Below are 27,402 nucleotides of genomic sequence, written 5' to 3'. Positions count from 1 at the left end.
AAATGAGATGACAGAATTTAAAAACCAGGCCCAGTCCCTGGGATCCTGGACTGAGGCTAAGACTTCAGAATTGAAACACAGTTTTCTGATAAACTAGACCTGTCATTAAAAAATTTTCCAAGGGTTCCAATGTGTTTTGATACTATGTATATAAAGTACAAAAAGGAGTGATCTTAATAAGAGTACTCGTTAGACTGTACATTTGCAGCTTGAATATAAGAAAAAAGACAAAACGAGAAAATTCGTACAGCAAAGCATGTTTAAATGAATGCATTCTTATTTCATCCTGCTTTAGTATTGCTCAGGGAGATAAAGCAATGGCTTATTTTGATTTGCTATCAGGAATATAAAAGAGACCAAACTAGTATTACACTAGTGTTTCCTAATGAAAAACATAATATTTCATTAATTACATAAAAAATAACCATATCCTTTTACATAAATTGACATGAGAGTACATTGGCTCTATATCTTAAATGCTCATTACGATGGGTAACAATTCTTAGAGCAAAATATCCAAAGAAATAGTATGTAAATCTCATGGGTTCCAAGTTACTGTAGATAGACCATAGTGTAAGAAATGTTTAGGAGCTAGAAGGAAATGTTTTGGACAATACTGGAGGCTTAACGGGGATCAATAGGACTCCATCATACTGGGGAAGGGCTTTGTGCAATGGGCCTCAAACAGTGACAAAAAACAGAAGATGCCAGGCTGCGTCTATCTGGCATATCTGAGACGATTCTATAAAGATCAGTAAACATTATTAATTATCCCAAGGCCTTGGTTAATTTACAGACTGTAAACCCCACAAACCCCACCACCCTGTCTGAGGGTATTCCCTTATATGTTAAGTGTGTAAATATTTCCCCCATGCTTCTTGTCCCCCTGGGAGCCCCCACTTTAGCCCCTTTCCTATTCCTACAGGACCTGGAAGCCTGGGACAATCGAGCCTTGTATTTCGAAGGTGGGTTCGCGGAGAGGGGATACAGGTCACCACAAGCCCACAAGTAGCCCACGCAAGGAAACTGCTGCTCGGCTTTGGTCTGAACAACTTAGTTTTTCCTCGCCTGAATTAGTCGGTAATTGCGTGTGGGCAGACCTAGCCAGAAACGGTCTAAATGATCAATTAGAAGGCAAAAAGGAGTTCCTTTCTTTAAAATTCAAGGGTCTCTGCTGACGAGCCCTACTTCCTAAGCCATGCTCACGTGGGCCTGCGCCCAGCTCTCTGTGGTGCTGGAGTATATTGTACATTTGCCTAATGATAATGAATTGAGTACTTATTTTGCAGGAAAATATAGGGCACTTCCATTACATGCAATCAAGCAAAAAGGCTGTAAAATGTGCCACTCCATTAATTTTAAACAGAATCTTTCCCAAATGTCACCCTGAAAACAGAGTATAGGGTTATTACAAATCTGAAGGAGTTAAGAGTAATTTTCATTTGTACAAAGGAGCTGAGGGACATGATTCCTGCTACACATATGCTATTAATTGGGTTAAATTTGATTTGCCAATTTTAGTGTGAATCACTAGGCCTTGACCTGGCCTGGCCGGTGGTGGGGTTAGTGGGTTTGTCTTTGTGGGTACATGTGCACATATACAACTATAAGACATGCAAAGAATGTGATGTACTTGGCTACTTATTAACAAAATATGTCGTTCAAAGAGGAAAATGCCAACTTCTGGCAAGTCACTTAACCTCTCTGGACCTCAGTTTCTTCATCTATAAAAAGGGGATTATAATACCTGTTTCAGTGGGAGTTGTAAGGACTAATGAGTTTGAGTATATCATAGCACTTAGTGTGGTATCTGGAAGATAGTTTACACCCATTAAATGGTAATAATTATCTTTATTTTCATTTTCTGTGGGGGTCTCTTGGGCCTAAGCTGGTTCCCAAACCACACTAAGGGAAATCTGGACCCAGCGCCAGGATGAGGACGACCTCGCTAGGCCACTGTTGGGCCATGACGTTCCGTGGGTCCGGGAGGTGTGGGCCAGCCCACTGAGTTACTGATCATTTCTTTCCTAATTTGGTTCCCACTGTCTCTGGGTTGTAGTTGAACTTGTGGGAGAGCACAGAGCAGGAGACAGGAACAAGCAGGTTGAGGTTTGGAGGACAGTCCAGTCTGCCCCTCATTCCACGTTTCGGTACTTGGTGAAGAGGTTGTACAACACTCGCAGTGTGGATTTCAGGTCACAGTTGACAATGTCTATATAAAAAACAAAAACACACAATGCTTCAAGTGGGGGCACGTGGCCCAAAGTTGGCATCCACTGTTCTTTTCTATCCGCCACCCACCTGTGTGTCCATCATGCTCCTGGGGTGGGTGACTACCCTTCACCCACAGGACATCGTTTGGTGCTCTGGAAGAGCTCCCTGTCCTGCTGGGAGACAGGAGCATCCCCCAAGAGACAACCAGAGGCAGGGTGTTGAAGGATGGGCACTGAAGTGTGCAGTGAGAATTCGGAGCAGGGGGATAATGAGGGCAGAGGTGCTGGCGTGTGGGGTCTCACCTCTCAATGAAATGAAGCATTCTCCAGAGCATGCAGCCTTTGCCCTGGAAACAGAATCTCAAGGCAAGAGGGGTGCTGACCCTGACTGTCGAGGCTCGCCAGTCCATGGGGCCCCTCCACCACAGAGGTGGCCATGAGAGGTGGGAAGGAGGGAAGGGTCTGAGGCTACAGTGGGAGAGGGATAGTGAGTTAGGACTAAGATGCCTCTCGCATAGGAAGGGAGGGTCTCTAAAGGGCATAGACGTCTACCTGACAGAGTACTCAGTAAATGGTGCATCCTCAGGAGACAGCTTCAGATTTAAGGACACAGCAAGGCAGCTGGGTTTGAGGCTGGGAGTTAGACTGTAATTTCAGGAGTATACTGTGTGTTGCCAAACATTTCCTCCGTTCCCTCCCTCCCTTTTATTTAGTAGTCATCTTCTTGGCTGCCCCTCTAACCCTCTGCCAGCCCCTCTACCTTCTCTTTCCCCCACCAAGGCCCCCTCTCTGCTCTGTCCTTCTGTACTCATTCCTTTGGAAGGCCTCACAAGAACCAGAGTACAGAAAACTAAAAAAGGAACTCTTCCTACTAATTAGGAATGCATACTAAGGTAATAAAATTATAAGAAAAAGCAAAATAAATAAATAAAAGCCTGCTGACTATAAAAGTCAGTAGAGTGGTTATCTTTTGGGAAGAGAGAATTACATTAAAAAAAAAAAAAAAGTTGAAGGCAGCTCTCAGGAGCTGAGGTGACTCTTCCCTGAGCTGGACGGTGGTTGCACTGTGGCTCACTGGGTACTATTTCGCTAACCTGCTCACTGCACATTTATATTTTATGTACCTTTCTGTAGATGTGATATTTTTCACAATGAAAATGAAAAAACTTTCAAAAACATGTAACTATGCAGCTCAGATAAGGTAAATGATGTAAGAGAAACTAATAAATGGGGTTCAAGTTGTAAGAGCTCAGGCCGAGCTGTTGAGAAAGGGCTGGGGGGAGATACCAGGACTCTAGCAAGGCCCTGGTGCAAGGCATGGGGATCCTTCAGGACCACGCAGAGTGGAAGCCAGTGGCTTCATCAGGCTGGGCTGTGGCTCCCAGGCCTTAGCTTTGGGACACTTGCAGCTGTGGCTCCCACAGCCAGGTACACACAGGCCACACTAAGATGAGCGCCCATGGGGCTATAGGCTGAAGGCTCAGGGCAGGGGAACCTCCTTAGGGCTTCCCCCTACCCCCTGGGCCACCTCCTATATGCCCCTCCCTGGCCTTATCCCAGTTGCAGATGGACTCTGTTCCACCCCAGCTGGGCTCGGATTCTGTTCCAAGCTCTCCTACTGGTAGACCAGAGACCATCTGAAAGGTCTGGAGCTTACCTTTCCCTTCTGCTCCCATGTTGGTTCATGCATATACGTGACCCTCCACCTGGGGCCCTGCCCATGGCTGAGCCCTTCTACCTTGCCCTGCTCATGCTGAATCACTGTGGTGCCCCGAAGGCTGATTCCTGTCTTCCCCTGACTGCTAGGTGTTGAGTGTTTCTTAAATTCCACTCAAGTCAAAGATTAGGAAGTTACTCCAGGTAGAAACTTCTAGAAAGGCAGAAAAGAGAAAAAATGAGCTCACCAAGGGTGTGTAAAGGGGAAGGTAGGCTGGCACTGGAACCACGGAAACGGACTCCCTAACTGGGCTCCCCAGAGCCTCTTGCCCTCCCCACTCTACCCACTGTAGATGGACTTTTTAGCCTCTGGGTATGGTTGTGTTTCCAGGGGACTTCAAGGTACAACAGAGCTTTGAGTGTCAAATGAACTTAAAACTATTTTGCCATGAAAAATGCCTCTACCGAAGCCAATTTGATTTTGAAACGTCTTCAAAGAATTACTGGCACCTTTTACAAAGTCTATGGCTATTACTGCTGACTCTCCCCTTCCAGAAAGCACAGAAACCAGCGAGAGTGCTGGGGTATACTTCCCACAAAGTACCATTTCACAAAATACTATTTCAGTTCTCCTTTACGTACTAGAAATCTTCAGCATGGGCATGATGCCCAGGGTAATAACGAATAAAACAGATGTTTTTCCATTGACATTGGTCAGGATGTTTCATATTAAGCAGTTCAGTAATTGCACAAGAAATGTCATCTACATGCCGAACTATCCCTATAGGTGAATCGATATCGGGAAAACTGCCCTGAGGGAAATGATGTCTGAAAACTGAAGTATAAGGAGTACTTCCAATCAGTAACCAGAAAGCTTCATATTAAGCAGCTCAAGAAAATAAGCAGAAATGCTCGCCAGAGCTCTCCTGCTATGTCTCTTCTATCCAGCGGCAGGTAGGGTGATTATCATCTGGCCACAGGATACTCAGAGTCCATTCCTAATGGCTTTAGGATGCTAGAGTGGCCTTGCCAGGGACAGACCCCCGAGAGGGACACCAATCTTGCTAGAGGTCCTCTTCTAGCAGTGACTAGGCTCTTACTTAAAATAAGAGGTGGCTTTTGTTGGCTAGGGCTGATAATTATTGAGGTCTGGAATGAGGCATGAGACAGGGACCCAACCAACATCTACACAATCCACTTCTCTCGTCTGAGTTACCTGCTTTCTCCTCCAACTTTTACAAATAAAGGTATTCCCACAAGATACTGTCATTAACTCTTTCCTTTACAGCTTTCCTGTTGTTCCATACTTTCTTAGCATGTTGGCTTCCAACGAGTGGAAGACTTCCCATTATATAATCACAGTCCTGATCTGTCCCTCACCCTCAGTTCTGCCTGGCCAATGCCCAGGTGTCAGCCTCAAGGTTTTCAAAGCTGACATCCTTACGTCTCTCCCCAAGCTTAAAAATTTCCCTCCTGGGCTCCCCAGTGCTGCTGATGGTGCTCTATATCTAAACATCCGTTCTTCACACTGCCTTCCAAATGACCTCGCTGAAACAGACCTCTGAACATGCCACTCACCTGCTTAAGAATGTTCCATGACTCCCACTTCCTACAGAAAAAAGTCTGAACTTTCTGCCTTGACCTTAAGTCCCTCTAGGGCCTAACATCAGCTTGCTTTATCCTCATCAACCATTACTCAATTCACACTCTTAATATTCCAGCCAAATAGGTGACTACTTATATTAATTATTAGATGTCAGGTGCTATGCATCAGGCATTGTCACATCTAATCCTGTAATGCGCATGTCTGTAGGAGTTCCATTTTTATAGACATGAACAATAGGCTCAGGCAGGGTAAGTTGCCAAAGGTCACGCAGATGGTGGGGTAGGGACTGGACCCAGGGCTGTATCACATGCTCTTTTGTCTAAATAACTGAGCCCCAATCCATTCCCCAGGAAGGACTCTTACTCTCACCACTATCCTTTTGGGGATGCCTGTACCTTTATGCTTTAAAACATTTTTTCAATTACAGTTCACATACAATATATTAGTTTCAGGAATGCAACATAGTGATTAGACATTTATATAACTTGTGGAGAGACCATCTTGATACTTCTAGTATCCATTTGACACCATACATAGTTATTACAATGTTATTGAGTATATTCTCTATGCTGTACTTCACATCTTCGTACTATATTATAACTGCCAATTTGTACTTGATCCCTTCACCTTTTTCACCTAAATCCCCTCCCATCCAGCAACCATCAATTTGTTCTCTGTATGAGTTTGTTAATTTGCTTTTTTAGATTCCACATATGAATGAAATCATCTGGTATTTGTCTTTCTCTGACTTAATTTCACTTAGCATAACATCCTCTATGTCCATTCATGTTTTCACAAATGGCAAGATTTCATTCTTTTTATGGCTGAGAAATATTCCACTGTATACATGTACCACCTCTTCTCTATCCATTAGTTTATCAAAAGACCCTTGGTTGCTCCTTTGGCTATTGTACATAATGTTGCAATGAACATAAAGGTGCACATATCTTTTCAAATTAGCATTTTCGGTTTCTTTGAATAAATTCCCAGGAGTGTAATTGCTGGGTCATATGGTGGTTCTATTTTTAATTTTTTGAGGAACTTCCGTATTGTTTTCCATAGTGGCTGCACCAATTTGCAATCTCACCAACAGTGCATGAGAGTCCTCTTTTTTCCACATCCTCATCAACACTTGTTAATTTATTAATGATAGCTGTTTTGACAGGTGTGAGGTAATAGCTCATTGTGGTTTTAATTTGCATTTCCCTGATCATTAGTGATATCGAACATCTTTTCATGTCTGTTGTCCCTCTGTATGTCCTCCTCAGAGAAAAGTCTATTCAGGTCCTCTGCCTACTTTTTAATCAGATTATTTGTTTTTTGGTGATAAGTTGCAATCAATTCCTTACATATTTTGGATAGTAACCCCTTATTTGATGTATCATTGAGAATAACTTCTCCCATTCAGCATGTCGTCTTTTTATTTGATTTCCTTCACTATGCATGAACTTTTTGGTTTGATGTAGACCCATTTGTTTATTTTTCCTTTTGTTTCCTTTGATTGAGAAGAGATCTCCCTCCCCCAAAATATACTGCTAAGAACAATGTCACAGAGTTTGCTGCCTATGGTTTCTTCTGGGAGTTTTATGGTTTCAGGTCTTACACTTAAGTCTTTAATCCATTTTGAGTTTATTCTTGTATGTGATGTAAGAAAGTGGTCTCGTGTCATGTTTTTGCATGTCTGGTTTTCTTGGCACTATTTATTGAAGAGAATTTCTTTACCGTATTGTATATTTTTGCCTCCATTGTCACAGATTAACTGACTATACAGGTGTGTGTTTATTTCTGGGCTCTCTATTCTGTTCCATTGATCTATGCATCAGTTTTTATGCCAGCATCATGCTGTTTTGACACTATAGCCTTGTAAGATGGTTAGATATCAGGCAGCGTGATATCTCCAACTTTGTTGTTCTTTGTCAAGATTGCTTTGGCTATTGGGGTTCTTTTGCAGTTGACACAACTTTTAGGGTCATTTGTTCCAGTTCTGTGAAAAATGCCACTGCTGTTTTTTTAACTGTTTAAAAATTAAGTTTATTGGGGTAACATTGGTTAATACAATTATATAATTTTCAGGTGTACATTATAATTTGACATCTATATATTCTATTGTGTGATTACCAAAGTCCAGTTTCTTTCAGCTACCATATATTTGATCCCCTTTACACACTTCATCTCCACCCCTCTATATTTGACCCCATTTAACCGTCTACCTGCCCCCTCCTCCCCGACCCCCTACCCTCTGGTAAGCACTAGTGTATAGTCTATGTATCTCTTTGTCTGGTTCATTTGTTGCTTTTAGGTTTATATCCCACATATAAGTGATATCATGTGATTTTTAACATTTTCCATCTGGCTTATTTTGCTTAGCACCATTAGTTCTAGGTCCATCCCTGTTATTGCGAATGGCAGTATTTCATCTCTTTTTATGGCTGAGTAATATTCCATTGTATATATATACCACAGCTACTTTAGCCAATCATCTATTGTAGGACACTTTGGCTGCTTCCATGTCCTGGCCACTGTGAATAATGCTGCTATGAATATCGGTGTGCAAATAACTTTTTGGATATAATTTTCAAGTCTTTGGAGTAAATACCCAGTAGAGGGATTGCTGGATCATATGGCAGGTCAAGTTTTAGTTTTTTGAAGAGGGTTCCTATTTCTTTGTGTCTTCTCCAACATTTCTTATTACTTGTCCTGTTGATGATAGCTATTCTAACAGGTGTGAATGGTATCTCATTGTGGTTTTGATTTGCATTTCCCTAACAGCTAGTGATGTTGAACATCTTTTCAAATATTTGTTGGCCATCTGTAAGTCCTCTAGGGAGAAGTGTCTGCTTAGGTCCTTGATTGGATAGTTTGTTTTTTTGATTGGATAATTTGTTTTTTTGGTTGTTATTGAGTTGTATGAGTTCTTTGTATATTTTAGATATTAGGCCCTCATCAGAGGTATTCCTTGCAAATATATTTTCCCAATTGGATGGCTGTCTCTTTACCTTGTTGACAATTTCTTTTGCTGAGCAGAAGCTTTTTAGTTTGAAGTAGTCCCATTCATTTATTTTAGCTTTTACTTCCCTTGCTTTTGAGGTAAAATTCATAAAATCCTCTTTAAGTCCAAGGTCCTTGAATTTAGTTCCTATGTTTTCTTCTATGCATTTTATTGTTTCAGGTCTTTAATTCATTTTGAGCTACTTTTGGTATGCTTTTGGTATGTGGTGATAGACAACAGTCTAGTTTCATTCTTTTGCAGGTGGCTTTCCAGTTTCTTAAGCACCATTTATTGAAGAGGCTTTCCTTTCTCCACTGTATGTTTTTGGCTTTTTTGTCAAAAATTATTGTACATATAAATATGAGTTTACTTCTGTACTCTTGATTCTGTTCCACTGGTCCCTGTGTCTGTTTTGCTGCCAGTACCATGCCATTTTGATTACTGTCACTTTGTAGTATAATTTGAAGTCGAGCATAGTGATGCCTCCAGCCACCATTGGTATTTTGATAGGGATTACACTGAATTTGTAGAGTGCTTTGGGTAGTATGGACATTTTAATGATGTTAATCCCTTTCCATAAACATGGTTTATGCTTCCACTTGTTTGTATCTTCTTCGACTTCTTCAATGTCTTATAGTTTTCTGAGTAGAGGTCTTTTACCTCCTTCATTAATTTTATTCATAGATATTTTATTCTATGTGATACAACTGTAATTGGGATTGTTTTATTAATTTCCCTTTCTGATAGTTGGTTACTGGTATATAAAACTTCACCTGATTTTTGAATATTTTGTATCCTGCTACTTTACTAAATTATTTTAATAGTTTTTTGGTGTAATCTTTAGGGTTCTTTCTATATGGCATCATGTCATCTGCAAATAGTGACAGTTTTACTACTTCTTTTCTACATTGTATGCCTTTTATTTCTTATTGCTGTGGCTAGGATTTCCAAAACAAAGTTGAATAAAAGAGACGAAAATAAACATCCTTGTCTTGTCTCTGATCTTAAAGAAAAAGCTTTCAGCTTTTCACCATTGAGAATGTTAGCTGTAGGTTTGTCATATATAGCCTTTATTATGTTGAGATATGTTCCATTTATCCCCACTTTGTTGAGAGTTTTTATGAATGGATGTTGAAATTTTTCAAATGCTTTTTCTAGATCTATTAATATCATATAATTTTAATCTTTCATTTTGTATGTGGCATATCATGTTAATTGATTTGCAAATACTGAACCAACCCTGCAACCCAGGAATAAATCCCACTTCACTGTGGTGTATGATCTTTTTAATGTATCGTTGAATTCAGTTTGCTTATATTTTGTGGAGACATTCTGCAATTATATTTATCGGAGATATTGGCCTATAATTCTTTTTATTGTGTCTTTGGTTTTGTTAATTAGGGTAATATTGGCCTTGTAAAATGAGTTTTGGAGCCTTCCTTCCTCTTCAGTTTTTTTTGGAATAGTTTGAGAAGAATAGGTATTAATTCTTCTTTGAATGTTTGGTAAAATTCACCTGTGAAGCCATATGGTTTAGGACTTCGGTTTGTTGGAAGTTGTATCGACTGATGATTTGAGTTTGTTTGTAGTTATTGGCCTATTTAGATCTTTTGTTTCTTCCTGATTCAGTCTTGGAAGATTGTGTGTTTCTAGGAATTTATTTCTTCCAGGTTGTCCGAATGTTATTTGGCCTCCATGTGTTTGTGTGTTTTTCAGTTTTCTTCTTTTGATTTCTAGTTGCATATTATTGAGATCTTATTAGAGAAGATGCTTGATATGATTTCATTCTTCTTAAATTTATTGAGGCTTGTTTTGGGATCTAATGTGATTTATCCTGGAAAATGTTCTATATGCATTTGAAAAAAATGTATATTCTGCTGCTTTACGGTAATATATTCTAAAAACGTCAATTAAATCTCTATCTGGTATAGTGTGTCATTTAAGGCAACTGTTTTTCTTGATTTTATGTCTGGATGTCAATGAGGTGCTAAAATCCTCTACCGTTACTGTATCACTGTGGATCTCTTTCTTTATTTCCATCAATATTTGATTTACATATTTAGGTGCTGCTATGTTGAGTGTGAAAATGTTGACAAGAGTTATGTTTGGTTGGATTGGATCCCTTTATCACTTTAAAATATATTTTTTTGTCCACTGTTACAGCCTTTGTTTTAAAGTTGATTTTGTTTCATAGAAGTATTACTGCTCAGCTTTTTTGTTTCCATTTTTGTGAAATGTATTTTTCCATCCCTTTACTTTCAGTTTGTGTCCTTCGATCTGACAGAGGTCTCTTATAGGCTATATATATATATATATGCCTTGTTTTCTTATCCAATTAGCCACCCCGTGTCTTGTGATTGGAGCATTTAGCCCATTTAAATTAATTATTAATAGGTATGTAGTTATGCCCATTTTATGAACTGTTTTCTGAATGTTTTGTACTCTATTCCTGTCTTACTCTCTTGCTGTCTTCTCTTGTATGTTGATGACTTTCTATAGTGTTATATTTGAATTCCTTTTTATTTCTTATATAGCTTATAGATTTTTTGTTGTAACTATGTGTTTCACATATGCCAAGCTATGTTTATAGTGATCTGTTTCAAGTTGATGGTTGCTTAAGTTCAAAAACATTCTAAAATCACTACAATTTTTACTCACCCTCTTTTTATGTTTTTGTCATTCTTTTTTACTTTTTTTGTGTGTGTTTCTCTACATCTTTTAATTTATTGTCAAATTACATGATCTTCCTACTTTCATCTTTTAACCTTTGCACTAGCTTTATAGTTAGCTGATCCACTGCTTTTACTAAATGTTTGCCTTTGTCAGTAAGAATTTTTTTCTCTCCTACATTTTCTTATTCATATGTTTGATCTTATTAAAGAAGTCCCTTTACTATTTCTTGTAATACTGGTTTAATGGTGATGAACTTCTTTAGCTTTTACTTGTCTGGGAAGCTCTTTATCTCTCCTTTGATTTTGAATGATAGCCTTGCTGGGTAGAGCAATCTTTGTCAGGGGTCTTTGCCTTTCATCATTTTGAACATTTCCTGTCATTCCTTTCTGGCCTGCAAAGTGTCTGTTGAGAAATCAGATGACATTCTTATGGATGCTTCCTTGTATGTAACTGACTTCTTTTCTCTTGCTATTTTTAAGGTTCTCTGTTTTTAACCTTTGATATTTTAATTATGGTGTATCTTGGTGTAGGCCTCTTTGGGTTTATCTTGGTTGGGATTCTCTGCGCTTCCTGGACTTGTATGTCTAATTTTTTTTTGCCAGGTTAGAGAAGTTTTCAGTCATTATTTCTTCAAATAGGTTTTCAGTCCCTTGCCTTCTCTTCTCCTCTGATATGCCTGTGATGTGAATGTGGGTATGCTTAATGTCCCAGAGGTCCCTTAAACTATCCTTATTTAAAAAAAATTTTTCTTTTTGCTGTTTCAGTTGAATGTTTTCCACTACCTTTTTTCTATTAGATCACCAATTCAGTCCTCTGTTTCATCTAATCTATTGTTGATTCCCTCTAATGTAGTCTTCTTTTCGGTTATTGTATTTTTCATTTCTGACTGGTTCATTTTCATGTTTTCTATCTCTGTTTATATTTTGTATCTTTTTGCTGAAGTTACCACTAAGTTCATCTATTCTTCCCCTAAGATCAATGAGCATCCTTATAAGCAGTATTTAAAACTCTGTAGCTCGTAGATTGCTTGTCTCTATCTCATTGCATTCTTTTTCTGGATTCTTTTCTTGTTCTTTTATTTGGGACATGTTTCTTTGTCTTCTCATTTTGGCTGACTCCCTGTGTTTGTTTCTGTGCATTAGGTAGACCTGCCACGTCTCCAGGTCTTGGCAGAGTGGACTTGTATAATATGTGTGCTATGAGGCCCAGTGGTACAGTCTCCCTGGTCACCTGAGCTGAATGCTTCAGGGTGTCCCTTGTGTGTATTGTGTGTCCTCTTCTGTTATAATTGAGTTGTGATTGCTGTCAGCACATCAGTGGGGGGGACTGACCCTCAGGCTGGCTGGCTGTGACAAGCTGTTGTGCAAGGGCTGACCCATGGAGCAGGAGTCATTTTAGCAAGGCTCTGATGCCAGCCAAGTCTGCACTTTGGGTATGTCACATGTAGAGCTGGTTGGGAGGTTCTCTGGTTGGTCTAAAGCTACCCACAAGGTGTGTTGGTTTTGGAGCTTCTTGGAAGGGGTACTAGTTTGGGTAAAGTTCAGCCACCACTTGTACTGCAGCCCCTCTATCTTAATCTTCAAACAAAAGCCCTACATGATCCTTATGGTTTAGCACAATTATCAACATCACCATCAAACCAACCCCCACCCCAGACAGAAGCGAACATCACCTCCTCAATTTTCACACTCTCTTAGTTGTACACCTTTCATTGCAGTTATCAGAACTGTCCTCCTGTTCTGGTGACTGGGTACATCTTTTCTCTCCCCTGGGTGGCTGCAAGTGCCTTGAGGTCAGGGATGGCCTACCCATCTCAGTATATCATGATCTATGGGGTCTCAGGCCCACTGGACAGTTGACAAACTGTCTATGTGGAGGTTTGGGTAGAGGAGCTCATAGCAGAGGCAGCAATGGGAAGTGAAAGCACGCAAACCCTACTTGACCACATGCCTTTAAACACCTGGGAAAGTACAAGCAAAGGGCCCACAAATGGCATTATTAAGGTTCCAAACCGACATAAACGGAAAATGGTCTGCAACACAGCGTTGACGCACTAGCATGGTAAAATGGAATATTTCACTCAGTGGCACAAAATAAACATCCGTATCAAGAAGACTACTGAAGACACATGCCTCCTACATGCACAAATGCACACATAGCTCCAAGTGCCAGCACAAGAAGGCTGCTGGAGCATTTTGTTCCTTGTGCATTTTTTTTCAGTCTCACATTTTCAACCCAAGCCCAACAAATCATTCTTGGACAGAATTGGAGTGGGCACAGGACAGGAAAGGCAATTATGCTCAGAGCAGAGCTGCCAGTGATGACTCCTGCAACTTCCCCCTCCTGGCTGAGATACTGCTCTGTGGCAGAGCAGCACCCTGTTCAGGGACCGAAGAACCTGGAAATTGGGCACAGGGCAGTTCCTGCAGCAGCACCTCTGCCCTGTGCCGTGTCTGCTCAGCTCTTACCCCTGTAATCCTATGCAAGGGATTTCAGGTTCTTTTTCATCTACAACTATGTGATTTGCAGCTCAAAAAGGATCTCCAGGACTAGGCAGCTGTGCCCTGTCCCACCTTTTCCTGAAAATGGAAGAGGCTTCAGGAAAGAAACTTCCCTCTGCTATCATGAGCCTTGCCCTGTGCCCCAAAAACTCGCATGCAGGAAGAGGGTCTCGTCATCTTGTCACACACCCAAGGAAAGGGCAAAGTACCTTCTGGCCTTGGCTTTGGCTTTTCCAACCCTCCATCTTGCATGAGCTCAAAGGCAAAAGAGACATTCAAGACCTGGAAAAAGAAATGCAGGGCATATATCATTGCACAGTTATTCCCGGACCTTTGGGGCTCCTGGGACATGACCCTGGGAAGTGATAGAGCCAACACTGTAACGAGAGGGGAAGAGGCTGAGCTAAAACGAGGCTCTAACGTGAAGGAGAAATGAGGCTACCAAAATGAGTAGGCCATGCAGAGTACGAGCTGGCTTATCCCAGCCTGCTGTTGGTGAGCACTCTCGGAAAAGTTCAAAACCCTCTTCCTGCCCTACTGTGTTCCTGTGTCAACTGCTGGGACTTTAAGAAATATTAGTGCATATAGTTGAAAGGATGAGATAGTAAGACATGGTTAAGAGGCAGAGAAGGTCTTCTGCTTTGGACTAACTGCCCCTTGTCTCACACGTGGGCTGTGGTGGCCTATGAGAGTCGTTAGGTTGAACGTGTGTCTTCAGGTCTGACCAGCCCTGCAACCACTTTCCCTGTCACCCCTAAAGAGAGATGAGGCAGAGCTATGGGACCTGGCAGGAACATATGGCTAGGGAACCAGGGCCAGGATGATCTGTGGTCTGCAGGTAGCTCTTTCCTAGCTCCACTACTCATCAGAATGGGCCCCTCATCCAACCACTGAAGACCCTGGGCAGATAGGAAGCTGCTGCCTTTTTCCCAGATGGCCCCAGCATATCTGTAGGCAGATAAATCAGGGCCAGTGGTCTAGGACCAACTTTGACATCACCTCCCCTTACCTTCTGTTCAAAGCTGTCCGGGGTCAGGAAGAAGCTGTGCAGGGGCACGAAATAGCCCTCCAGGAGCCCCATGAGCAGCACCAGGTATACCCCGTCTGCAAACTGGAAGGGGAGAGCCAGGTGAAGGCACTGGACCCCTGATCCCCAAGTCCAGCCCCACCCTGGGGGTTCGTCATTGTCCATGTCAATCCCTCAAAGGCTACACCCCCAGGCAGGCCACTGGAAGAGGGCAAGGGCCAGTGGCCAGAGATAGGAAGGTGTGCGCTGTGGCAGGCCCGGCCCACGTCTGGCTGGTCCAGACCTCAACTGATGAAAGATTTTTTGAGTAATGACCATGCATTAAGCCCTGATCTGGCATGGGGACCACAGAGATGGGTCAGGTGTGGCCCTTGCCCTTAAGGAGCTCACAGTGGGAAGAATGATGTGGAACAAATGCACCAGCTACTCTGATGGAGGGAAGCACGTTGGCCTGTGTGAGTGTGACAAAGGTCACTCCCTTCCACTGAAGGCAACAGGAATGGCTTCTGGAGGAGGCATTGCCTGAATGGAGATCTGAGGGATAAGCAGGCGTTAGCTAGGGCGGGACAGAGGAAGGAGGGAAAAGGGATGTCCGAGGCCAATGGCATGAGGCTACTAAGGGTGACTTTTGCTTTATGAATAGAGAAAGAACGCCAGTGTCATATAGGTCTGGACATTTTCCTTTCTCACCTCTCACTTTATTGCTGCTTGAGAGGCAAAGATCTCACTTTAGCATTGCTTGAGAGGCAGTAAAGCATAGTTGTTACGAATGTGGGCTCTGGAGCTAGGCTTCCAGCTCTACTAACTGGCTGTGTGACTTGAGCAAGTTATGCGAGTTCTCTGTACTTCATTTTTCTCAGCTGTAAAATGGAGATGACAATAGTGTAGTCTACCTCATAGGGTTATCATAAGGACTAAACCAGTTAATATGTGTAAAGTGACTAGAACACTGGCATATGTAGGCTACACCTAATAAATACTAACTATAGCAGGTCTTCAAATAACATCCTTACTTCATAATGATGATGAGGGGAAAAAAACTGATTTACTGGCCAGGGCCACTGTCTGCATGGAGTTGGCGCATTCTCCCCATGTCTGTGGTCTGTGTGGGTTTTCTCTGGGTACTCTGGTTTCCTCCCACATGCTGAAGATGTGTATGAGAGGTGAATTGGCATGTCTACATTGTCCCAGTCTGACTGGGTATGGGCATGATGCCAAGAATAAGCATAGGGATGCAGGTCTTCTGCTCAAGAGAAAGCAGGAGGCAGTGTGTACGCACTCGGAGCAGGCTTTGTAGGGGGAATGGAGGCCTGTGGGCTGGGGAGAATTTGGAAGGAGTAGGTGTGCAGGTACGGAGGATGGCCTGAGCATAGATATAGAGGTCAGATGCATATCTGATATTCCAGACCTTTCAAAGGAGGCAGGGCCACCAAATGTTTGTGGGCATAAATAATAGTCGCTAGGGTTCGCAAGAGGCCATAATTCTTAGAATTGTCTTAAGAAACTTAAAAAAAAAAAAAAAAACTAGCCTAAATTGCCTGGAATGTGGATTGGGCCTAGAGTCTGAGCTCTGCTGGGTGACCGGCTGGTGGTCCTGTGGCTCAGCCTTTGTTATGGGCGTCTGATCCTGAGCACAAAGTTGACTTGGGAGCAGTTTCCTCCCAGCCTCCAGCCATCTGGCCTTCACCTCAGGCAGTAGGGCCTGAGTGTGACTCATTCCAGGCCACCCCGGGGTAGACAATGAGAGAGCAGACCCCAGCATCTGTGTCAAAATTAAGGCCCTCCCATGGAACTAGTTAACTGGGCCTCATTCTGGCTGAGGCTTGACTGGATCGAGAATAAAAGAATCCAGTCTGTCAGCTCAGGGGAGGACCTTGGGTTAGGGTCAGAGTTTAGTCACAGATCTGAGCGCCACTGGCTTAGACCGCTCCCACCCCCGACTGCTCTTTCTGATCCCCTGATGTTAATGCCCGCAGACAGACACTGTGCACGCTCGGCAGGGCCCCCTTCTGTAGTGCTCCCTGAAGTGAAAGTTCCAGAGCCCATTCTAGCTCACCCAAGGAAACATCACATTTCCAGAGCATTCTCTAACTCCTAAAAGAGTATATATATAAAGCTCATTTCACAGAATGTAGACACACTCAGACATACAGCTCAGGCACAGACCCAGGAATTCCTTTTTAAAATAACAGGAAGTACCCACGTGCTCAGTAGAAAATCACACTTTAGAAATTCATCACACATAAAAGAAGTTTGGGAAACGGGATACATTACACAGTCTTAAAGTATCTCCCAACGAAGATTAGTTATAAAGTGTGCGTGTGTGGTGGGGCTTTATAGTGGGGAGATTTGGTGGGCACTGACTTACTCAAATGATCAAAGTCATTATCACTAGTAGTGGGACTGACGGACAAAAGTGAGAAGAACACAGCATTACTTTGGTGGTGGTACTGAAAATACGTAACCTGAATCTAATTCTGGGGGAAAGAATTTAGAGACATTCAATGAACCACATGGCCTTCACTCTTCAAAAATAGCAATGCCATGCAAAGAAAAGCTGAAGATCTATTCTATGATAATAGATAGATAGATAGATAGATAGATAGATAGATAAAGAGACATAACAACTAAATGTAGCATGTGAGAATATTAGGACAACTGGCAAAATTTGAATATAGAGTGTTTCTTTGAACTATGTCATTGTCAAAAGTAGTCAAATGTCAGCAGTTTCATAGTTCAACTTAATGTATTATATCAATGTTAAAATTACCAGAATTTGGTCATTGGATTGTAATTAAGAGAATGTACTTGTTCTTTAGCAATTCGCCTGAGTGGAGTAGGATCCCCTTCCTCCTGGAAAAGCCTCGCGGTCAGTGTGGAGAGCCCTCCTGGCAGCGCAGGTACAGGGAACCTGGAATGGTGGCCGTTGAGCAGGACCTTGCCCCTTACCCTGCACTCACGGCTGCCACTCACCTGGGTTTCCAGTTCCGTGACCTCCAGGTTCAGTTTATTCAGGTGCTTGTTCACAAAGGTGATGAGAGTCTAAAAGAGAAGCACAGGCTGGCGACTGAGATGGAGGCTCTCGGCAGTGGCAGACCCTGGAGGCTGCCTCCGTGACTCCACCGTGAGGACAAGGACCTGTGTGATCACAGATGACAAGGCCCAGCCAAGAGCACTCATTGTGTGGGGTGATCACTGTGTTGAGCTGAGGATGAGCAGCCTATGAGGCTCTTCTGCAAAGTGCCTTGAGTTCACAGGAAAAGATGGTCCCCAGAACTTGCGGTCCCATACACTATGTGATTTAAATGGCCAGTTTTAGGACTCTGAAAGGAGCAGGGAGTCTTGAGAGGGCAGAGTGAGAGGTGGAGTGTCTGGGGCCAAGGGCAGGTGGCCAAAGGAAAATTAGGAAAGGGGCCAGAGAAGAAATGACTCCACTGAGTCCCTCCTCCCAAACCCCGCCTATGAGGCAAGGATGGTGGGGGATTCAGTGCGAGTGGACACAGGATGCTAGCAGCCTCAGAACCCCCGAGAGACATTGTCACGCGGGGGACTAGAGGAGGTATCCAGTGATAACCAGACAGGTAAACTGGACATCAAGCCGGAAAGCCCCATGTTGGCAGAGATCCAAGTTTCAGGAAGCTTGCAAGCTGTAGGAATGGCTTTTCCTAAAATGTTTTGCTACATCTCACTTCTTCCCCTGCCTCCCCCCCCACCCCCGCCTCCTTCCTCACCTTTTTTACGACATTGAGCTTGTCTGGTGCATGGTCGAACAAGGTGTCGAAGGCATCACGTTCTGAAAAGGAGGAAAATGTCAAGTGGAATACAGAGTTGATTCCTGGTGGGAAGCCCACCCCAGGTCCCAGCAACAAGTCTTTAAAGTCAATGGTCAGCTAGACTCCTTTGGAGGATGAGGCTGTGCTGGGAACTCTGAAATCTAGGTTTAGGGCAGGGATCTGGGAGTTGATTCTTTCTCTCTCTCCTTCCCTTTGTCTACGTGTCTGTCCATCTGTCCTGTCCACCCCCTATGTCAACTCTCTTTTGAACCGCGGTTGGGGCCTTTTTCAGGCACTTTGACTTGGAACTGGTCATTTCTTTTCAATCTTTGTATTTCATTACATCATAATTTAATTATGGTTCTAAAGTGTTTCTGGAGCTTTTTGGAGGATGAATGTTATCCAAATATCAAATACTTCACCTAATTTTCAAAACTAGGATGACCAAGACAAACTTCCTGGTAGAACACGTAGGTAAGCGGACTGGGAATCAGGGAGCCTGAGGACAGGATGTGAATGCCTCTTCCTGAGTGATGTCATCATTTCATTTCTTTGTGTCTCAGTTTCCTCTTCTCTAAAATGCCATCTGAGAAATGAACCTCCCCCAGGTGTGTCATGAGGATGAAATACGAGAATGTATGTTTGTGCTCCGTAAACCTGAACTGTTATTGGCATTATTGGAATAGTTCAAAATATCTGTAGTAAATAAAAGATCATAGAAAAGAGCAGAGCCATGGCCCCTGCAGGGTCTCTCCTTGCCATAGCGCCCATGTTCTCTGAACTGAGAGGTGAAATAGTGGCGGGGAGCTCTGAGGCTGGGAAGGTCTGTGGTCCTGGGCCTGCCTTTTCCTCCTCTTGCACCGATGGGTAAATCTGAGACTGCCAGGAAGCTGATTGAGATCTCTGACATTCGGACTTTATAAACAAACTCAAAGTTCTGGGAAATGGGAGAGGCAGGAGGTGTGATGAGGAAAGAGGTGAAAGGCAGCTTCTAGAAGGGCTGGGCAGAGTAGGGAGAAGGGACAGTCCAAGCGTGTAAATACACCTCCCTCCTTTACTCCCACAATACATTTAGAGCAAGACTGCTCTGCAAATGCCCAGAACCCATCGGAAAGCCCGGCAATGTCAATGGTCTGGTTACTTGTGAAAGGACTGTGCAGCTGTGGTTAGTTTTCCTCTTCCCACCAGTAAGCTGACCCTCCCTACCAAGTGGCCCTGTCACCGGGCTGGTGCAGACACACGCAGGAAGCAAGCTGAGTGCCTGTTCTTTCCAGCTGCTGCAGAATTAACTAGACCCCCGTGGCAGTCACTAGCACCAGAGGACAATCTTATGCAACTCACCATGCCTTCCGGAAAGAGCCCTGTAGGAAAAAGGAGAAAAAAATTGTGAATTTTCTCTTCTTGCCCTTGGTTAAAGCGCCCAGAAAGCTTCCTTCCTCGGCATTTTATTCTGCACTGTCTTCAATTACCAGTGGTCTTTACCACGTTACCTATTTTTCCCTCTGCTTAGCGATATACTAGTGTTCGCACAGAACCTAATATAAGAAATACTTAAAGGACCTTAAATAGAAATCACACTGTTGCTTATAGTTGAGAAAGAATATTGGACTCAGGAGTTCAAGATTCCTAACCCCGTTTTAGGAACAGAGCTTGAGCACCACCCCAAGGTGGAATTTCACTGCCCAGACTGCTTAAGAAGATCAAGTTTGTCCATCCTGTGATATCCACCAAGCTGCATCTGCCCTTGACCCAGGATAGGTTTTCTTAAGGAGGGTAGAAACTGGAACTACATTCACAGTAGTGAAGTAGTAAAGTACTAAGAGCACAAGCATTAAAGACAGATTACTTAGGTTTAAATCCCACAGAGCCATTTGCTTACTGTGTGACCTTGAGAGAGCTACCAAACCTCTCTGGACACCAAGTCTCTTATCTCTAAAATGAGGACAATAATGGTACACACTTCAACAGAATATTGTGAACATTAAATAATTTAATATGTAGAAAAACTAGCATAATTCCTAGGGTATAGTAAATGCTCAATACATTTTTTTCTCAATATGTTTTTGGTTCTTATACTAGTTTATTCCAACTGCATCTGTCACCAATTAAATGATGTGCAGGTAGTGTACTGGAAGGAATAATGCATGTGGAGTTAACTGTAGGATGGACCAGTGATGGTCTCCTTCTCCACCTTTGAGCTGTGGGGTTTTAGGAGGGGTAATCATTGCTTCATGTGTTTTTTATGAACATCAATAGATACAAAAATGCTTCATAAACTGTACCATGTTATCAATGCAGGAGTCTGCAACCACATGCATGTCTATGGGGCAAGATGGCAGAGAGATGCCAGAAGGCGTGATGAGCAGCTGGGAGATTGCTCAGAAAGCCGAAACTTCATGTTCCCTCATTTGAGAGTTGCTCACGGGCCACCCTCCCCTCAGATATGTCTTCCTCTTTTCCAGAAAGTGAAACATAGGGCACGGACAAGCCCAGCAAAGGGTAGGGGAGGTGTGTAGGAGGACAGTGAGGAATTCTGCTCTTTTCCCAGCAGGGCCGAAACAGGGCAGCTCCCCTCCCACCCCTTACAGAACCAGGGCCAAGAATTAGTGTGCCTTATAGATCAACTGTCCCCTCAACTGCCAAGACTGGGCCCTGGAGTGCCTGACAGGGTGTCCACAGGCCATAAACGAGGCATCTGGGGAAGAGTCACTTCACATGTTTATCCTACCCTGGCCCCGAAATGCCCATACCTCTGGGCCCTTTTTAAGGCACATACACAGTGTGGTCCAGACAGACACCACCCTGAACCCCCGTGAGCCACAACTGGGGAGGGGGCGTGTGTTTCCTAGAGACTGGACAAGGCTTGGATGGTGTGGGTTGGCTGTGATGAGGAAAAACTAGAAAAGAGCGGTGAAGGGCAAGGGAAAGGGGGCAAGGCTGACACCACGTTGAGTCCTCGTAATCTCTCTGGTTAGGAAAATGCTCCCCACTTCAGAGATGATGAAACAGGTCAGAGAAGTTAAGGGACTCACTGGTGAGTAAGTGGCAGCTTCTGGACTTGAACTCAAGTCAGGCTGGCTTAGAGATCTCTGCTTTTCTCATTGAGCTCTTCTTGTTCGAGGGAACATAGAGGGAAGTTGGGGGAGCAGAGGATGATGAAAACAAATTTGACTGTTTGCATGTGGCCAGGGCTCAGGTCTGCCCAGCGATCTCAAACCCACACTCAGCGACCTGCTCTTTTTGCTTAAGATCAAAACCTGTCTTCCCCATGGCAAATCTCTTATGTTCTGATATTCCAATTTCTTAATATAAATGGGAAAAAAAAATAACAAAAAATAAAACAAAAAACAAAAAACACTCCACTCTGAAGTAGAGGGGCGTTCTGGGTCATGGCACATGACCAAATAAATCAGATTCAGAAAAGGAAGAAAAATGTCCTTTTGAAGGTTAACAATTTAAATTCAACTCCATGTTTATGGCATGACGATTTCATGCTGGTTGGCTTTTTTGGGTACTTTTTTCCTGGAGTGCCACAAAATTAGAATTTTTCAATCACTACTAATTCTCTCTCCCCACTTCCCCACCCAAGTTTGTACCTTAAGCATTGAGAGACATGTTTTGAATGCATGGAAAAGGCTAAACTATAATCATTGGCTGAAGTCTAATCCCTCTTGCAATCCCAATAAATGAAAACTAAATATCAGCAAATGGACGAATTTCGGAGAAACATCTGTGTTCCATTACAGAATCGCTGGCAACAATGGTGTTGACATACTCTGTGTTACCAGTTATTTCCTCTTGGATTTGCCGAGACTGGAGGATTCCTTCTCGTTTCTGAAACGGGGGTAGGGAGAAGGATTGGGAGAAGGAGAGAAAAATATGCTTGAGTAAAATACAAACAACTGATTAGCATTCCTGATACTGAGAAAGTTACTGGTATTTAAGAAATGACTCTGGAGATGAGAGATCCGCTAGAAGTGAACCGAGGTCCCTGACTTCCCGGGTCTGGACCGTACCATTCGTACTTAAGCGCAATTAGTGTTTAGTCCAAACAAGTAGGCTGTTTCTTGGATGGTGAATCTTTTCTTTCTTTATTGGAAGACATTCTGCTGGAAGCAAACTGTTTGCCTCCTGGAGTAATCTGCAGAAACCAAATGGAAATGAAGGCCAGGGTGTGTCTGCCTTCCAGCTGGGGCCACAGAGGGAAGCTGAGAAACACATTTAGCTGGGGGCTGGGGTGGACCAACTGAAGCCAACTTGGATAATTTAAAGAGAGAGAGAGTTTTTTGTTTTGTTTTGTTTTTGTTTTTGTTTTTGTTTTAATGATAAATATGGGAGCTTTTAAGTAAGTAGTACAGTCTTCAGGTCACTAGTTTATCCTCTGAGAAAAGGTTAAGCACTTTTGAAGCCCCCCTACCGATCCATCCATCCACACACTCATCCATCCATCTGACATCTATTCCATCTCCTCCTGTCAATTCATCCTCTTTATTTCGTTAATCAGTGCCTTCTATGTACAAGCCCTTGTGTTAGACTTGGAGCAAATACTATGGAATATATGACAGTTTCTGGAATTGCGAGAGGAAGTGCTGAATACAGGATAAAAGCAGGTACTTTCAGCTGGGATGGTCAGGGAAGCCTGCTAAGGGGAAGAGTCCTTGAGCTGGAACTTAGAGGACACATAGGTTCTAGCCAGTCATGGAGGAGAAGCCATTCCAGGGGGAGAAACGGCCTGAGCAAAAAGGCAGAGTCAGGAGAGCACAATGTATTCAGAAGGCCGTTTGGAGGGCAGGTGCCATTAGTTAATGGGGAGTCAGCTAAGTGCTGGTTAGAGTTTAAAATTCTTTGTGTGGGTATGGGAGCCACTGAAAGAGTGTTAGCATTCAGGAAGAATGGGCGCGAGAAGGAAGATTCATTTTATCAAGTCCCTTCTCAGTCAGGTACCAGGCACTTGGAGGACAGTCTGGCATGAAAAACAGTGGCCGGAGCAAATTCATCTTCCACAAGGGCTGAGATGTCAAGAAGGACCATTCCAAGCTCTGGTGTCTCAGCCCAAACCAGCCTTGACCCCCCAGCCCACACTTCCAGCATTTCTTTTCACATTCCCAATAGCCACAGAATCTAGTGTCCTTGCAAAATATTTTACAGAAGGAAAGGTATAGCTGGATAAAGGCCAAGAGTATATCTGGAGTAGATTAAGAAGAATGGACTATCAAAGCAAAAAAGGAAGGAAAAATAGTCATTAAAGGCAATCCAGTGAGGATAAATCACAACTTTTTCCAAATTCGGCTTTAACATATGTAAAATTTTCACATAGGGCTAATGGAATCTGTCCCTGTCTTGTGAGGCTATTTACAGACATAAAATTTCATCTTCAACTTCATGCAGAATTAAATGCTTTTATACAGAATGGAAAAGAAATCTGGGTTAAATAACCCCTCATACAGCATCCTGATTCACCTCAATCCATTATTCGTTCCCTAAAGAGTTCCTTCTATAGCTCAGTGACTCATAGCCAATTTTGAGTCCTGCTTCTGTGCCTGTTTAACTTGATACAGCAAAACACTCTATAAAACCTGATATACATGGATGCCATTTTATGTAATGCGTCCTCTTTCCCCTCTCATGCTAACGGAACTGCCTACAGGAGAAATTAAACCAGCCTTCAGATGGCCCATAATTGAGCTCAAAATAAGGCATAAGTCATGGGCTTGCAGTGACCACTCTTTCAAAATAGGAGCCATACCTTTTTCTAGTTAAGATCTTGAATCATAATTTTAAAAAATATATAATGTATTTACACATCGATTGGTAAAAATAACACAAGAGAGATGGTCTGGATTCACCAGGAAGATGCCTGTTCCAGGATGCTCTGGGCTGGCCACATATCCACAGCAGACATCAGTGCTTAGCACCATGCTTAGCCTGACACGGTGGAGTGCTCAATAAATGAGGCCAATTAGTCCCTTTCAGTCAGCGGCACTTAGTGTCTGACCCACATACATTCTCATTGACTATAGGTTTCTGATAGCCCTCTCTGCTTCTTATCTCTTGGCAGGCAGGCCAAGGTGTCGTTCCTCTTATACCCCTTTGATGTTTAGCATGTTCAGAACCCAGAAGGTATATATAAAAAAACAAATACTTTTTCGTTAGGATACAACTAAGCAACTGATTGAGCAGCATCCTCAGGTCCTCTTCCTCTCCCATTAATATCTGAACCCTGAAAACTCAGCTCGAAGACCTTTTGTCCTAGAAACTGGCCTGGCCTGCTCAGGCAAAGCTTATCAGCCTTCCAGGCTCTTCTTCACCAAAAGATCGCAGAACTGCTGTATGAATCTTTATTCAAGAACCCTGGATAACCAGGGAGCTGCCTATGAGGGGAATTCTCCCTTGCAGTGTGTTTATTTGGAAAAGAACAGAAACAAGCAAACAAAATGATGACCTTTTGCTAAATGGCATAAAGTTGGAAAATAAAATTGAATTTGAGTATCTAATGGGGTTAGGAGCAGAGTGAGGTAGTCACAGGGAGAGTGCACACCCTCATTGTGGAAATTACACAGCCATATGTGAATGGAAATTCCATCCAACAATCTGGAAAAGATGACTTGAGATCCCAGCTGTGCTTCTCTGGGCGGGTGAAAAGTGACAGTTCCCCTCAATACGGGCATGGCCAGTCGGGGTCTTGGTCTCTCGGTCTCTCTCCCTCTCTCCCTCTACCCCTTTTCCCTCTCTTTCTCTCTCTCTCACACACTCACATACACAGATATCTGTCTTTTCCCAATACCTGTGTATCACTTAATCAAAAAATGATTCCCTATGGTTTGCAGGGCATGTACGTGCATGCACACACACAGGGATACATCTTTCCTCTTGATCCTACTATACACGTGACACAACACACCATGCACTCTCAAATATATATTACACAGACACCCTCTTGACAAAAACATGTAAACCCCAGGCACATACTCACACAAGGCTATATCTCATATACAAACACATACTCTTCCAACCCTTTGTATACTTATCAGGGAGGGACAAGCTCACATGCATCGGCAAGCTCACTCACGTGCCTCCCAACATGTAGCACAACCAAGGACACAGCATTCATTCAGCTGTTCTTCTAATAAGCTACCCAGTGTGCCTTAGCGCTCATAGGAACTCAGCCTCCGAGACACCTGTTTAAGTGTTCAGATATTTGTAGTGATATGTGTCTTACCTGGACTACAACCACTTGGATAGAAACATGGTCTGGGAGTCGGATTGGTGCCCTGAAATACTGGGAAAGAGCAACCAGCAGATGCAAGATGGCTACCAGGCTCTTGGCATGAACAGCTGAAATAAAAGGTGATTTAAAAATTAGAGAATTTTCTTCGAGGTTCTAGGCAGATATATACAGATATCCAAAATGTAGCACTCCCACACCCATGGCCCCTTTTATCCCACCGCTAAGGATCAGGGGATACTCTTGGTCATCATAGCCCTCATCCTAGGCCCCCTCATTCTTGGCCAGATCCCATGGAGCTGTTTCTTGGATCATGTTATTGCTGGATTTCCAGTGTAATGCCTCTTTCCTCTAACCCAAGGTTTTCATAGAGACCCTGACAACTGCTGAATTCTGGGTTCAGATCAGTTTTCCACCGCCTCTATGTTCTTGTTCACTCTATTCTAATAACCATGGGTATGTCTGCTTGGCATCCCCCTTCCCTTTCCACCTGACTGCACACTCTTTGAGTTATCACCACTACCTGTGTCCCAAGGCTCTAATCAAAGCAGTCCCTCAACAAATGGACACTGTGTCAGGAACACTGGATCCCTTCCTTTGTACAGGGCTCTAAGATCTTTGGAGGAAGGCATGAGAGACATCTAATGGGCTTTGTTGCTCTCTTGAAGGCCATGTGTGGTCAGCGTAGGCAATGTCCCTTAGGCAATAATGGGGAGAAGATATTTATGACCCACCTGGTCTCTACAGCTACCGAGCAATGTGCTGGATATAAAGCCATTTACACTAGAGGAGATTGGGCAACTACGGGGTTGTAGTTTTCTCAGTAGATGAGAGGAGAAAAAGACCGATGTCGTGGGGCACGCACATGGTTGGGCAGACCGACTCGACAACTCTACCGTTTATTTACTGCCTACATGACCTTGGAGAGGCCACCCACAGGACCTGCTCATCCTCACAAATGGGCATAACCACTCCTGTGAAGAAATGTATGTTGTAAGAACTTTCAGAGATAATGTAGGCAAAGCTCTGAGCCTGTAACAGATGCCTAGGAATGGTTGATCTTTTTTATTATAATTTATGAGAAAGTGCCTGGCATCTGGGCAATTAAATCACATCGACTTTCTCCCCTTTACTTTGCATAAAAGGGAAGATTCACCAGATACTTTCCCTGCCTTCACAGTCCTACAAGTGTCATGGCTCTTCATTACAGGGGGCATTTAAGGAAAGAACAACAACAATGAAAATGAACATTTTGTGTACTTAGCATTAACCGGGCCCAGTATGAGGGTGTCATTCTGTCTGCCCTGGGATTGATGAGTCTGCTTTAACAGAAGCTTTGAGAAAACACCAAGAAAAGGATATGAGTCAGACATTCCTTGGGAACTCATTAGAGTTTCTTGTTATCACCGCTACTTCAGAGAAGGTTTTCTACTGACTATGAACAGCAGCTCAACACCACCAGCAAATAGCAGCTGATCGGCTTCTAACTCTGCCTCCCAGAAGTTTTCACTTCTGGGCTTCTGGGTGTTGTCAAACGTTTTATCCACAGTTAGAGCCACGAAAAAGGCTCCCGGCGTGAGACTGACCCACTGACGTGGTGTGCTCACCGCAGACAGGCAACGTCAGCTTTGCCCTTCTGATCAGAACTGCCGCACCATTGGTCCAGTCACCGAGAGTCGTACGACATTTGCTACCTCTCCTTTAGTGACAAAACATAATGCTGGAAAAGCTGTGGTCAA

General features: G+C 43.2%; 1 protein-coding gene across 2 annotated transcripts in view; it reads right to left on the bottom strand.

Annotated features, from left to right (window-relative positions):
- Positions 1-241: 241 nt before the first annotated feature.
- Positions 242-27,402, bottom strand: part of PARVA (parvin alpha) — a 141,092-nt gene continuing 113,931 nt past the window's right edge. The window contains exons 6-13 of one of the 2 annotated variants that reach the window (XM_016135435.2): positions 25,658-25,773; positions 22,214-22,272; positions 19,780-19,799; positions 18,397-18,458; positions 17,639-17,707; positions 14,648-14,749; positions 13,848-13,920; positions 242-2,212 (exon numbers count right to left, since the gene is read on the bottom strand). In XM_016135435.2, coding sequence (XP_015990921.2) covers positions 2,136-2,212; positions 13,848-13,920; positions 14,648-14,749; positions 17,639-17,707; positions 18,397-18,458; positions 19,780-19,799; positions 22,214-22,272; positions 25,658-25,773 — 578 coding nt within the window. In that variant the 3' untranslated portion in view covers positions 242-2,135. Of the gene's footprint in view, positions 2,213-11,783; positions 13,921-14,647; positions 14,750-17,638; positions 17,708-18,396; positions 18,459-19,779; positions 19,800-22,213; positions 22,273-25,657; positions 25,774-27,402 lie in introns of those variants that run through there. The other variant, XM_016135434.2, reaches the window with a different exon arrangement.

This window comes from Rousettus aegyptiacus, unplaced genomic scaffold (assembly GCF_014176215.1).
Source record: "Rousettus aegyptiacus isolate mRouAeg1 unplaced genomic scaffold, mRouAeg1.p scaffold_m13_p_5, whole genome shotgun sequence".
Taxonomy (NCBI): domain Eukaryota; kingdom Metazoa; phylum Chordata; class Mammalia; order Chiroptera; family Pteropodidae; genus Rousettus; species Rousettus aegyptiacus.
Note: the sequence above shows the minus strand (reverse complement) of the source record. Positions and strands in the feature narration are given on the sequence as shown.